Below are 12,481 nucleotides of genomic sequence, written 5' to 3' on the forward strand. Positions count from 1 at the left end.
TGTGCTAATAATGTGCAGCAGAAATGCTTACAGGGGTGGCTAATGCAAAACAGTTATTTTGAGCATTATCCCTCTGTAGACAACTTCTAAGAACCACTAGCTGAAGTATTGAACCAAATGCTCATTTGAAAAATAAGGCAGATTAGTTATAATATTTTTTTACCATTTGCCACTATGGCTTTCCAGGTGCTTGAAAATGGGGAACAATTTTACTAAAAAAAGTTTGAAAAATGTATTTTGAATTTTTGCTCACATGTTTGCATTTCAGAGTGTAAAGAATTAATTTCTAAATAATCTCATGTATGTGCTTTTGGGGCAGTCTGTATGTATATATAAGTATATGCATTTATAATTTTAATCCACAGCTCTGTCCTTGAAGCTTAAAATACTTAATTTTGCCTTTTTAACTATCAGAAGAGAGCTGACAATTATAGCTGTGTTATTACTGCCTTCATGTAGGAGTGCACTGAAGCACAGAGGGTTATTTTTGTGATCCATACCTGTTGCAGTCAACAATAAATCTGCTTCAGCTTTGGTAGGACAGGATGGTACAGTGATCTCTACAGTTACACAGCAAGTCAGTGCCTCAGCCACAGCCGAGTATCAGGAAACCACTTTCTGGTTCTTTATTTTGTCTGTTGGAGCAGACATCCTCAAATTTATTAGATTTATATATTTAGTGCACTGAAACCTGAATTCTTGTTGCCAGCCATCAAGTCCTAAGTGGAGCCATGTTAGAAGCTCACGGTATCACATGGGAAACATTCAAGAAGGCTAGTAATTGAAGCAAACACTCTTCAAACCTTGGCTTCACTTTTTAGTGGGTTGTTTATTTTATAATTCTCCATGCCTTTTCATTTGAAAATTGATTATTTCCATTTTAAAATTATCATTGTCTTTCATGCATCTTCTCAGATGGCTCATAAATTCAGATGTTGACATCAAACTCTGCTTTCTTTGCTTATATGATTGATTCAAATGCAGGGTATGATGGGAATGTGGTAAAAATAGAAAGGTAATCACTGTGACTGAGCATGAAACATTCATATGTAAGTAGAACATTTCTCCAGTGAGTGTTGCAGATGATTTGTATCACAGCAGTCTGTCACAGGTATGGAATTTTAAGAGTACAGAATAGTATAAATTGAAATAAGTGCAAAAAGATTGAGCACCTTTTCTTCCAAATGTCATTGTACCTAGTAAGATCTGTGGTGAAAGTGTGTGGTGTAATCTTAGCCCATGGCTATATTTTTTATTTTCAGTTTCATAGCAAGTGGCACCTTAGACAGCAAATAACTCATCTGTGCTCCATCGCTAGAATCATTGGTCTTAACAGTAATAAGTGATTTTTTAAAAAAAATCTTGTTAATATTTTTATTGTTAAAGAATTCCAGTATTGTGCTAGCTTGTATCTCTTGCTCTGAAATGTACTCAAGGCACAGGCTACTCAGAAGGAAGTGCTTGCTGAGAGCGATGTAGTATGTGACAAAGGCTGGCACACAACTGCAGGTACTGGAGGTTACAGCAGCATGCTGGCAGAGATGCAGCTCCTTTGCTCTGGTGTAAGCATTTCTAATGTCCCCATCCCTGAGAGAACAAGTGGGACAGCAGGAAAAAGATGTGTGATATTACGTGCTGGGCAGGGACTGGAATTAGAAGTGTAGGGTTGAGTTCCTGGCCCAAAGTGACAAATGGTATAATGCTGAATTGCATGAAGATTTCATTTATTTTGTTTTTCTACTAACTCTTGCTCCTTCTTTGGGGCTGGGCTTATGTATGTGCATAGTAGAGAGAACTGATCCCAGTTTTCAGCTCTCTCTATTTTAAGATATTGCTTAGCCAAGCCTTGGTTCCAGAAAGGGAAATATAAACAAATTCTGTTCCACAATTATCTTTCACTAGCTCTTAGCAGTCTCTTTGATAGAGGGTTTACTTAGAAGAACAGATAAAAGAAATATTTTATCATGCTAAAAATATCAAGAAATAAAAAACACAGCAAAGCTTCATCTCTGGCCTTCATATGAAAAGACTGTGTCCATTTAGGAAAACAAAGGTGGAACTTGCCCAAGGTGCATTAAATATAATCCTAGGTTTTCCCAGAATCAATCCTATTTCTCCATTTTCAGAGCATATATTTTTCTGTGTAAATGTTCTTAGGACACTGTCATAAATCTACTTGTTTGGTGTGTTACTCAGAAAACATTGAAGTTCAGGGCCTGAAATTGCTGACCAAGAAATGTTCTGCCAGCAAGGCTTGTCATAAGTTACATTTCTAAGAGAAATCAAAAGGCACCAGTGGAGGCTTCTCTCTATTTCTGTCATCAGACCATAATCCAATTATAAGGTTCCAAGTTCCAAGCTGTATTGCTATCCAAATTTTCACCTACAAGAGATATAAAAATTATATAGAAAAAAGTTGCATTCATCTCTAATTAATACTTGTGATATTAACAATAATTAATAGGTAAATTCAGAGTTAAAATGGGATGAAAAAAATAGTAGGATCCAAAGCTTTTCCACTTTTTGCCTCTCCTTCCTAGCCTCCAATCTAAAATGGAGTTGTACGAGGAACAGCAGGATGGATGATGAAGATGGGCAGTAAAACCTCTGCCCCCAGGCCCTCCTTGGATTAGATGAGGCACTGTGGGGAATATCAGTGGTGTCTGACAAAAAGCAGTAAATTGATTTGTAATAATTCATTTTCTTCTCTTCATTTCCAGCTTCAGAGCCCAATTTGAAGGTACGTTCAAGGTTAAAACAAAAAGTGACCGAAAGAAGAAGCAGTCCTTTACTCAGGAGGAAAGATGGAAATATCAGTTCATTCAAGAAGCGACTCTTCGAGGTGACAGGTAATTAAGAATGGAGGAATTCTGTATCAGCTGCAACTGCTCACAGAATAGCGGTGGTGTTTTGGATTTGTTTGCTAAACCAAAGTTTGTATCTTTTGTTTCTGCTGCTGAAAAGAAAACCATAGTAAATAAATGGTTGTGTATAAATAGCTTGTAATCTACAGCTTTCTGCAATTTGCTAAAGTCATTGTCAATGTGAAAGCCATACTTTCAAACTAGCTTGGAAACCAGCACTTTATAACAGCAAGTACAAGAAAAAATAAATGGTAAACTGTTGGTGGCAAGGGACATCAAAGCAGAAAACAAGAGCAGTCTCTTCCCTTAATTTGTGTCTTCTGTACATGAACAGCATTCCAGGTCTTGCATGACCCACTTCGCATCTCCATGTAAAATGCAGATGCTAATAGCAGGCACAAAACCACCTATCTCGTATTACTTAGGTTAATCAAGGATATTTTGGAATTTTATGTTAGGCCCTATCCCTATAGTTTCTCTTGTTTGAAAATGTCAGGATTAGTTGTTTTTGATGTAAAGTGACACTAAGCTGTTTTTTGAGAAGAGTTGAAACATTTAAATATCAGTGGCATGTTGTTGGTCGTAGCAGATAGTAAGTATTCCTAGTAATTGAAAGGGAACTTTTAGCATGTAAAAATGCAGAGTGATGCATATGGGGAGGATTAAAAGGGGAAAAGAAGCAAAGTAAAAAATTGTCATCAAGTAGTATTTGTTTTCAATATTTTTCCTGCCCTTGAACTTAAAATGTGGCAGGGTGGATGAACTACAGATACTAAGGCTTTCTTTCACTTGTCTGGTACTGCAGAGTGGTAAATATTTTCACGTGTATTGTTTTGAAGAATTGGACCTGAGTTCCAAAACAGTCTAATGTCCTGTCATTTTTAGTCCTTAGGATTAGTGCTGCCAAGGCCTTACCTGTTGGTTTGAAAGAAAAGATTGTTTACTCTGAAGTTTCTCGCTTTAACTTTGCATCAATATTTGGTAGCTTCATGGCTTGTTCAAGTGATGTTAAAATCAGGCCATATGTTTATGCAACCAACTGTTACTAGTCTGTCAGACATGTATCTTAGTTCACTTGGTAGATCAGAATTATGTTACACCAAGATGGAAATAAAACACAACATGAACAAATTCACATCAGTGTCCCCCTACATGCGACTCTCATGACAACTTTTCATAGTATGTCATGTCTAAACTGGGACGTGGGTGTGAATGTAAGTATGAAAGTAATTAAAAAGGTATTTTCTCTATATATTATTTCCAGGTTAGAAATTTTTACAGCTAATTTATTATTTTTATTTGCTGAAGCTCTTATGAGATTCTTGATCTCCACTTCCTTAGTTTTAGCTAATTTCTTTATATTTTGTACACTCACAAGTAAGGTATAAAGTGAAATATTTATCCCAGGAGTGTTTTTCTGCAACCACTGAAAATAAATGTGTTCTTCCTAGCTCTGACAATAATTTGGAGCTTTACAGAGCTCCATTATAATTATTAATATCAGCTGTATGATGTTCTGTACCTTTCATAATCAAAACTTCCCTGATGAAACATTTCTGGCCAAAGCCTTTTTCTCCATTTTTTTTTCATTCTTTTAACTGAAAACAGCCCTTTATTTACATGCCTATTTATACAGAAAGTGTTATTGTAATTTTAAAAAAATGAATTTAAAAGAATAAGTTTGTGTTTCTGCTTTTCTGTGAAAACTAGTGAGAATACAACGGAAGAACTTTACCTGACTAGTCAGTATAGCTGGGTATGGATTCACTTTGCTAAACTGAAGTCAGCTCTAGTAGGAAAGTGTGACAGGTCCAAGAAACAGAAATCTCACTGTAATTTCAGTCAAAGTGAGGATATATTTTTGCATGTGAACTGAATCAGAAAGAATGAAGAAGGAAAGTGACTATAGTTTACCATCACATTTAGGTATTAATTATTTTGTCATCTTGAGTACTTTAATTTGAAAGCTGTCCCATGAAATAGGCTTACCTCTACTAGTGCTACACTCTTCCATCTTTAACCTTGTTAACTGGTTTCCATTACATAAATTTAATTTGTATCAGTGTAAGCTTAGAATAACTCATTACAACACCACACAAGATCATCCTCTTCCCCTTTATCTTAGGACTTGGGAAATTTTAAATCAAGATAATATACAGCTTTGCCAATCCTATTTTAAGATTGTTGTATGCTGTAAATATTCCTTCATATTTGTGCCAAAGATGTAGGGAAAGTGATGTACATTTTTCCATTATTACTTACATATTCATTTATTAGTCTACAGTGGGCTCATCCACTTTCTAAAGAGAAAGGGGATGGCAGTAGGCCTCGTGAATTGACGACATGTTATCATGACCTTTGCAAGCCTGCTGTCTCTGTCATTTTGATCTCTTACAGAACCAGGAATCTTTACAATTAAAAAAAAAAGATTTATTTTCTTTTTATTCATTACAAGTTACATCTCTGCATCTCTGCCTGTTACTGAGTATCATACCATCTTCATGGCAAAACTAAATAGCAAATTCTTCCTTTGTGAAGCAGACAGATCAGAAGGGGAAAGAGCAGGAGTATCTTTCCTTGTTAGCACTGTAAAAGGAAACCCAAAAGAAATGGAGGGTGAATTAAAAAACTTTAACGTAAGTAAATAATATAACCGATAGATACATTTCAACAGAAAAAAAACCCCAACTGTGCACTAAAGAGTATACAATTAATCAAGATCATATGTTCCTTTCCAGTGTGAAATTCATGTAAGCTTCATCTGTTTTTCAGAATCCTCAGTCAGTAGCAGCTCCCCTGGATCAGGTCCCAGTTCCCCAAGCAATGGTCCAACCAGCAGTATAACAGAAAATGAAACCTCAGTTCTGCCGTCTAACATTCAAGCTGAGGTAAGACTTTATTGAGTAGATAATTGTTCAGATTTCTAGATTGGAGGGATTTGAAACTTCAATTTGATAATACAAGCAGAATAATTGCAGAGGATACAATGATATCTTCTTATACCGGGACATTGCAGGCTGATACCAGGGTGTGTGATATACGAGATACATCTTCATACATGAGATGCATGTTCAGTAGACTCTTTAGTAACAAAAGTCCAAACAAAAGCAGACCTAATGCTACTGGAGGAGTGGGACAGAGCTATGGGAGAAACTTGGAAGCATCTGTGTTACAGAAATTTACCTTCTGGGATAACCTGAAGAGGTGCACAGTGCTGAACGCTGATGAACTTTTACATGCAAAAGAGTGATATAGGTGTTGGTGACCCTAACACATATGAGTTAAGGTGGTCCCAGGTTCAGATGGCTGCTGAAGTAGGTTTGATTAATTAGAGTATCAAAGTTAGGTGACTAAATACTTTTTCATATCTGCCTTTTATTTTACTGTACCTCGGTTTCCTTATCAGGCCAGTACTTGCCAACATAACTGACATGCCAGAAGCCTTGGATACTTGTTTTGTAAAGCGAGATTGTACACAGAAGGAATCTTAACTACTCATTCTGTTTCATGCATATGTGCCTATAACAACAGGAATGCAGATGGTAAATCAGTTGTGATAAACCTCATTTAACATAGATGACATGCCTAAGTCATGATTTCCGTGGCAATATTGTAAAGGGACAATAAAATAATGCAACTAAGAGAGAATCAAATTTCACAATTTTCTATCCAGTGCCTATACTTACATCAATTCCTGCTTTGTTGGCAAAGTTTTCTATTCTTTTTTGGTTTATGCTGTTTATGTTAGAAAAATTGCATAAGAAAATGTGATTTAACAGCATTTTAGTTAATGGAGCTATTTCTCCAGGTCAGTGGCAGGACATTCACCTCAAAAAAACCTGGAATGGGCAGTTCAACCTCCAGCAGTGACTTTTCCCCATAATGAATTAATTGTGTGTGTGAACTATGATCCAGGGGGCAGGTGCGTGACCTCTGCGGACTGATTAGTAGCCTCTCTCTGGCCCGTAACCAAAAAGAAAAAAAAAAAGTTACATTGATGGCTAACATGTGGTCTTGCCTCATAGCCCCCTGTACGTGATTGCAAAGAAATCTAAATGATGCAGAGTAAAGTCCATCATTTGGATTAGATCAGATCCTAGTTCCGTGGAATTAAATGATACATTTTAATATTGGGTATGTTTCAGATCATAGTTTAGTGGAATTAAATGGTATATTTTAATATTGGGTATGTTTTAGATAGAAATTTGTAATATGTGGGTGTTAGTGTTGTATTAAACAGGAAATCTTGTCCAATTGGATCTTTTGTTGACAAGGATACTACAAAATGCAAAGGGCATAAAGTTACAGACTGATACACAGTGCTTGTTACCTTGCATGTTACAGTTTCTGGACACTTGCCCACAGTATTGAACCATGATCAGAAATGCATACAATCTGGTCAGGTTGGCAGCCTGTCTCTGGGGAGATTTGGAAAGGTTGTAGCAACAACCAGCAGAGTTATATTATGTTTATTAATACAATACTGCATTGCATATCATTTGCCATTATGTTTGCCAGACATCAGAAGTTACAGCTCCACTATACAATCACAGATGCTTAACTGAGCCTAAAATGTTCCTTTAGAAGTTGAGCTCTGCATGTTGGAGTTGGTCACTTAGCTCGTTGGTAGTGTGCTAAGCAGCTGAAACTACGGACTCCCATTTCTGGATCCAGTCAGGGATTTCTTTACCTCTCTGGTTACTTGACTCTTAATACTGTGGTCCAGCGGGCTCAAAATTTTTTTCCATGAATCTCAGCTTCAGTGCATTTTGATTTCAGTGGGATTTTATTTAGTAGTTTAACAGCAGCCAAACTCGTGCATATCTCTTTTCTAGTTTAGCTTTAGCTGCCCACTCTCAAAGGCTGTATAGCTAATCAAATTTTCATCAGATACACAAAGTACAGAAGTTTCTAATAATAGGACAAGTGTTTCAAAATCACCCAAACTATCACTTGTTTTGCTGTAATCCTGCATGACTCACATTGCTGTTGTTTCATAATTGTTGTTGTGACATTTGCAGTAAGTGTTGTGCTCCTATTTGAGTGGGTGGATAGCCATGGTTTTCATGGCAGCAAATAAAACACTTTTTGCTGGGGGAAAACAGGTTGCTATGACAGAGAGCCATTTACCAGTAAAACATGAGTCAATACCATAAATGATTACACTCTAGTGCATAGACAGAATTAGAGTATTATCAGTAATGAAACAGATTTTTGCAGTATTTTTGCCGTATCCATTTGAATAGTGAGATCTTTAAGTGGTTTACCCTCCTGAGCAGTCTGGTGGGTAGACATTTAAATCTTTTGAATGAACAAAAGTGCTCTGCAAATGCTACGTTTTTACAGATAATCTTTTACTATCACAGTTCCCTTAATGGTACTTTCAGTACCATTTGTTAAGACACCGGTCTCATTATACGAAACTTGAAAGTTAAACTCAAGATTTTAATTGCACCTTATAAATAAAATGCTGTTTTTATTAGGCCCGGTTGTGTCCAGTATCATCAAGGTTCACTGCAGTAGCTATTTGTCTCTTGTAGCACGCTGTACACTTTCAGGTGACCTGCTGTGCTGGGGCTAAATCTAACTTGCATGAGAAATGCAAGCAGGATTGAGCCCCTGCACAGCATGTCCCTTGAGTTCAGAGGGACAAACTGCCTTAGTCATGTGAAATGATTAATTTCAGGCGTTCAGGCCTGGTCAAAAGCCACTGAAGGCAATGGAAAGTTTTTAGTTGGTGTAAGTGAGCTTCAGATCATTTTCTTTCTTTCATTTGCACTTTGGAGAGCAGCATTTCCTAGAATATCACCTGATTATACAGGATTATAAATGACATGCACGGCGGATAAATGCATACGTGATTTGTGCAGCCCCACAGTGCTGTGTTTCTGACACTCAGCTCCTTGACGTGCTCTTTGCAAGTGGCTAGAGGAAAAATGTGTAAGTTTCTGACCAGCCGGTAAGGTTTGTTTCAAGTGTACGTCAAGAGAGTTTAATTAATTACAAAAAAACCTCCCCAAAAGCCCTAAGAAATAAGAATGTTGAGTCATTGTGAATATTCAAAGCTATAACCTTACTGTAGCTCCACAACTGAGAAGTATTAAAGCCGCACCATTTCCTCTTCCACTCTTGAAGTATAAATGTGCATATAAACATGCACACATGAAAGAGAAGTTCCTGCTTCCCAGCAGGTCCTGGTAGCACAACAGAAGTACAATAACTAATCATGGTTACTTGCTGATCACCGTGCACTGTTACATTTAGTTATTCTACTCTATTTTATGAAAGAGAGTAACTCTGTGGACGGGCTATTTTAAGCATCAGGATGCAGGATCCATGGACCCAGTGAGTATGTACAGAGAGCAGCAAGTAGGGCAAGTTGCTCTTTGGGGTAATTTAGGTGCCAATCCAAACCGTGAAGTCTGCTTAGCCATTGTACTGCCAAATGACACTGCTGGCAACTCCAGCCTTTGCCACCATTTCAAGGTATTTTCAGCGGTGTAAAAAGAGAAGCTGCAGAGGGGTCATGCAGCTCTGCCTCAGCATACACAGGACCGTAATCTATGCAGGTGGGCTACTAAACTTATTTTGGGACATGAGGTTTAACTGACGCTTGGGCTAATATTTACCTGAAAATATTTTAAATATTTAAAATATTTTAAAAATTCGGTTACTTGGCAAAGTGAAAATGACTGATGATTAGCAGTATTAGAAATTGGATGGCAATGGTCTTACGAATAAACTCTTGTTTTCAACATTAAACTCCCATGGTACATAACATGATTGATGCTGCCTGATAAAACAATTGTGCCTGACCTTAATGCAGGAATGTGTTTTACTGCTATGCATCCTGTCACTGTTATGTTTGAAATTCAAATCTTAGAAGGTAATAGTGGCATACCAAAAAGGAAATGTGCATTTTTGAAGTGGCTTTGTATAGACACTGCATCTGCTGCAAATTCGGTGATATTCTAGGAGGCACATTAGAGCTGCTGCAGTGTCCTTTTTCAGTTAAATCTCTGTAGTCTCCCTCAATTATATCTCCATAGTCTTGACATACTTCATTTTATTCATGGTCAAAGATGGTTGGTATCAAGGCAAGACACTGTTAGCCAGGAATTAATGTAATATACAAGTGAAGCTTCTTTGTTTCATATGCTATCTGTTGGTATTCCCTAGGTACCAAAAAAAAATTACAGAGATAGACTTCTACTGTTATTGTCTCAGTGATAGGTCGTATCTCCAAACAAACTGTACGAGGAAGGTTATGTTTTGGAATAACATCCTGTGGTTTTGTGCTTAGCCATTTTCATTGATGGTCTGAAGTTGCATTGTATTAGCACAAAGTATTTTACAGAGTTAATTGATATTCCAGGTTTGTCCAGGGGAAAATCTACAGCTCCCCACAACATGCTTGACAAGTTATTATATTTACTTTAGTCAAAGCCCGAGTGTGCAGTATCCCTCTTGGAGGTGGTCTATTATTGGAGTCCCATATGCTTTTTGTTTGGGAAGAAAGCAGTCACTGTGTCATACTGTTACACAGGGTATTCTTTTTCAAGGATGTTGTTCCCTTGGGGACCATATCATGCCAGAGTTCCTAAGTCTAATAAGACCTTTGTAGCTCTTATTGTGTTAAAGTTCTGGGAGGGAAGCAAGAGTTAAACAGAAAATGTAATTCAAGCAACTATACTAGACCACATGTTGAAAAACATGACTGTTCAAGCAGAAAGGCAAAGGCTTCAAAAAGATTCCTGTTGTGGTAATGTAACTTTTTATGTTTCTTCCCAATGAATCTAGAATGGAAAGACAGAGGGTGATCTTTGTAGAATGTCTGGTTTTACTTGACAGTAATTAAAAATATGTCAGCAATTCCATGTCCTTGAAAATTGTATCACAAGACTTCAAAAGAAGTGTTAAAAATTTTAACTTGAAGGGAGTTAGAAAGGCTGTGAGGGGTATCCCACCATCAGAGAATGACAGAATGCTGGGTTTGTGTATATGCATACACAGAGAGAGACAGTACAATTTTTCAAATGGCAGACGTGCCATTCTGCCTCACTTGCTATCCAAAATTCCCATGTCACTGGAAGTAAGTAATGTGCCTGAAATAACCCCATCACAAGCTGTGTAATAGAAACCACACTTCATACCTTACAACAAAAATTGTAACCACCGTGGTAAACTAAAGATCTAATACTTCCATATTTGTGACACCTTTGATTCGGCTAATATACTCCTTAATTCATTGGCTAAATTCCCACTGAGTTTCTAGTAGTGAAAGTGCAGCTGATGAGAAGAACTGATGTTGAGCTGATGAGAAGAGATGGTCTGAGAATCCTCAAGATTTCAGTTTTGCACGGAAATTTGATTCACTAACCAAGGAATAATCCCAGACGTATAAAAAGTAACCAAGATAAAAAGCTTGGAAATTATACTTCTGTTGTTTTTCCCCTTTATTCCAGCATCTGGTTTCACAGCAACGCCTTTTGATACAAGATGAATCAGTGAACTTGTTGAGTCTGTACACATCCCCTTCTCTGCCCAACATTACCTTGGGACTTCCAGCAGTGCAACCTCAAATCAGTGTAAGTGACCAGTCTCAAGCTTCCTGTCTACTTTTGCTTCCAGAATGCCTTCCTTCAGACTATTCTCTTTTTTCAGCATTTTGGAACATAAGCAATTCAGAGTAAGAACCAGAGTTTGGTTTGCATTGGGCAATACCTGAAACTTGAAAGCAACAATCATTCTTAATTGCAAATAAACAAGTGCCAGTGTGGGGCTTAGTAAGTATGGGACACATGCATTGCATTTATGTCTGCAAATCAGATAACAGATCTTAGACATTGTGAGAAGTATATGAGGAGATCATTTAGTATAAAAGTTCAAATTATACGATCACACATACCTGGTAAAGTACAGCACCTGTTACTTTTTATTGGATTCCAGTGGCAACCTAAGCTGGACTGGAGCATAGTAGGGGAAGAATCTAGTATTCCTGCAGCTAGGTTTGTTATTTGAGGGGTGTGCTACCATCACGAAAATAAAATCAATGCTATGTGAACACTTAATATTATAATGACAAGTTATATTCATATGCCCTGTGTTTAGTCTGCAGCAATCACCTTTATTTAGAGGTAAATGTTAAATTAATATGTGAAATGTATGGAAACACAGACATGCTATGTATAGAAATCCAAAGTGATGGATAAGGATCCTTAGATCTAGACCAAGATACAGTAACCTAGAGGTGACATCTGAGGCTCAGTGAAATATCTGCAAATTTTGTCACTGGTCAAAACTTACCTTTTCTGATTTCCAAAAAAAAAGAAGTAAAAATACTGACAGAAGTTATATGGTGGTTCTGTAAAACAGTGTATAAATGCTGAATAAATTTTAGCAATTTAAATTTCTTAGAATGTGAATTGGTAACTTCTATAAAAATACTAGATGTGTAAGTACAGCTTTCAGTGATGTAAAAAAAATAATAATCTATACAATCCACATGGTTTGCAATAAGTGCTACTTAATTCCAGTGCTAAATGTAGTTTCAAGTTAGTTTCATATTATTTTACAGCTTTTTCAGTACATTTACTGTTCTCACCAATAATGTATTG

At 37.0% G+C, this 12,481-nt stretch overlaps 1 protein-coding gene across 5 annotated transcripts in view; it reads left to right on the forward strand.

Moving 5' to 3' along the window:
* HDAC9 (histone deacetylase 9) overlaps positions 1-12,481 on the forward strand; it is a 479,936-nt gene that overhangs the window by 271,710 nt on the left and 195,745 nt on the right. For all 5 annotated transcript variants that reach the window (XM_037385339.1, XM_037385336.1, XM_037385334.1 and 2 more), the window contains 3 exons: positions 2,721-2,849; positions 5,637-5,752; positions 11,330-11,452. In XM_037385339.1, coding sequence (XP_037241236.1) covers positions 2,721-2,849; positions 5,637-5,752; positions 11,330-11,452 — 368 coding nt within the window. The remainder of the gene's footprint in view (positions 1-2,720; positions 2,850-5,636; positions 5,753-11,329; positions 11,453-12,481) is intronic.

The sequence above is a fragment of the Falco rusticolus genome, chromosome 4, assembly GCF_015220075.1.
Source record: "Falco rusticolus isolate bFalRus1 chromosome 4, bFalRus1.pri, whole genome shotgun sequence".
NCBI classification, from domain to species: domain Eukaryota; kingdom Metazoa; phylum Chordata; class Aves; order Falconiformes; family Falconidae; genus Falco; species Falco rusticolus.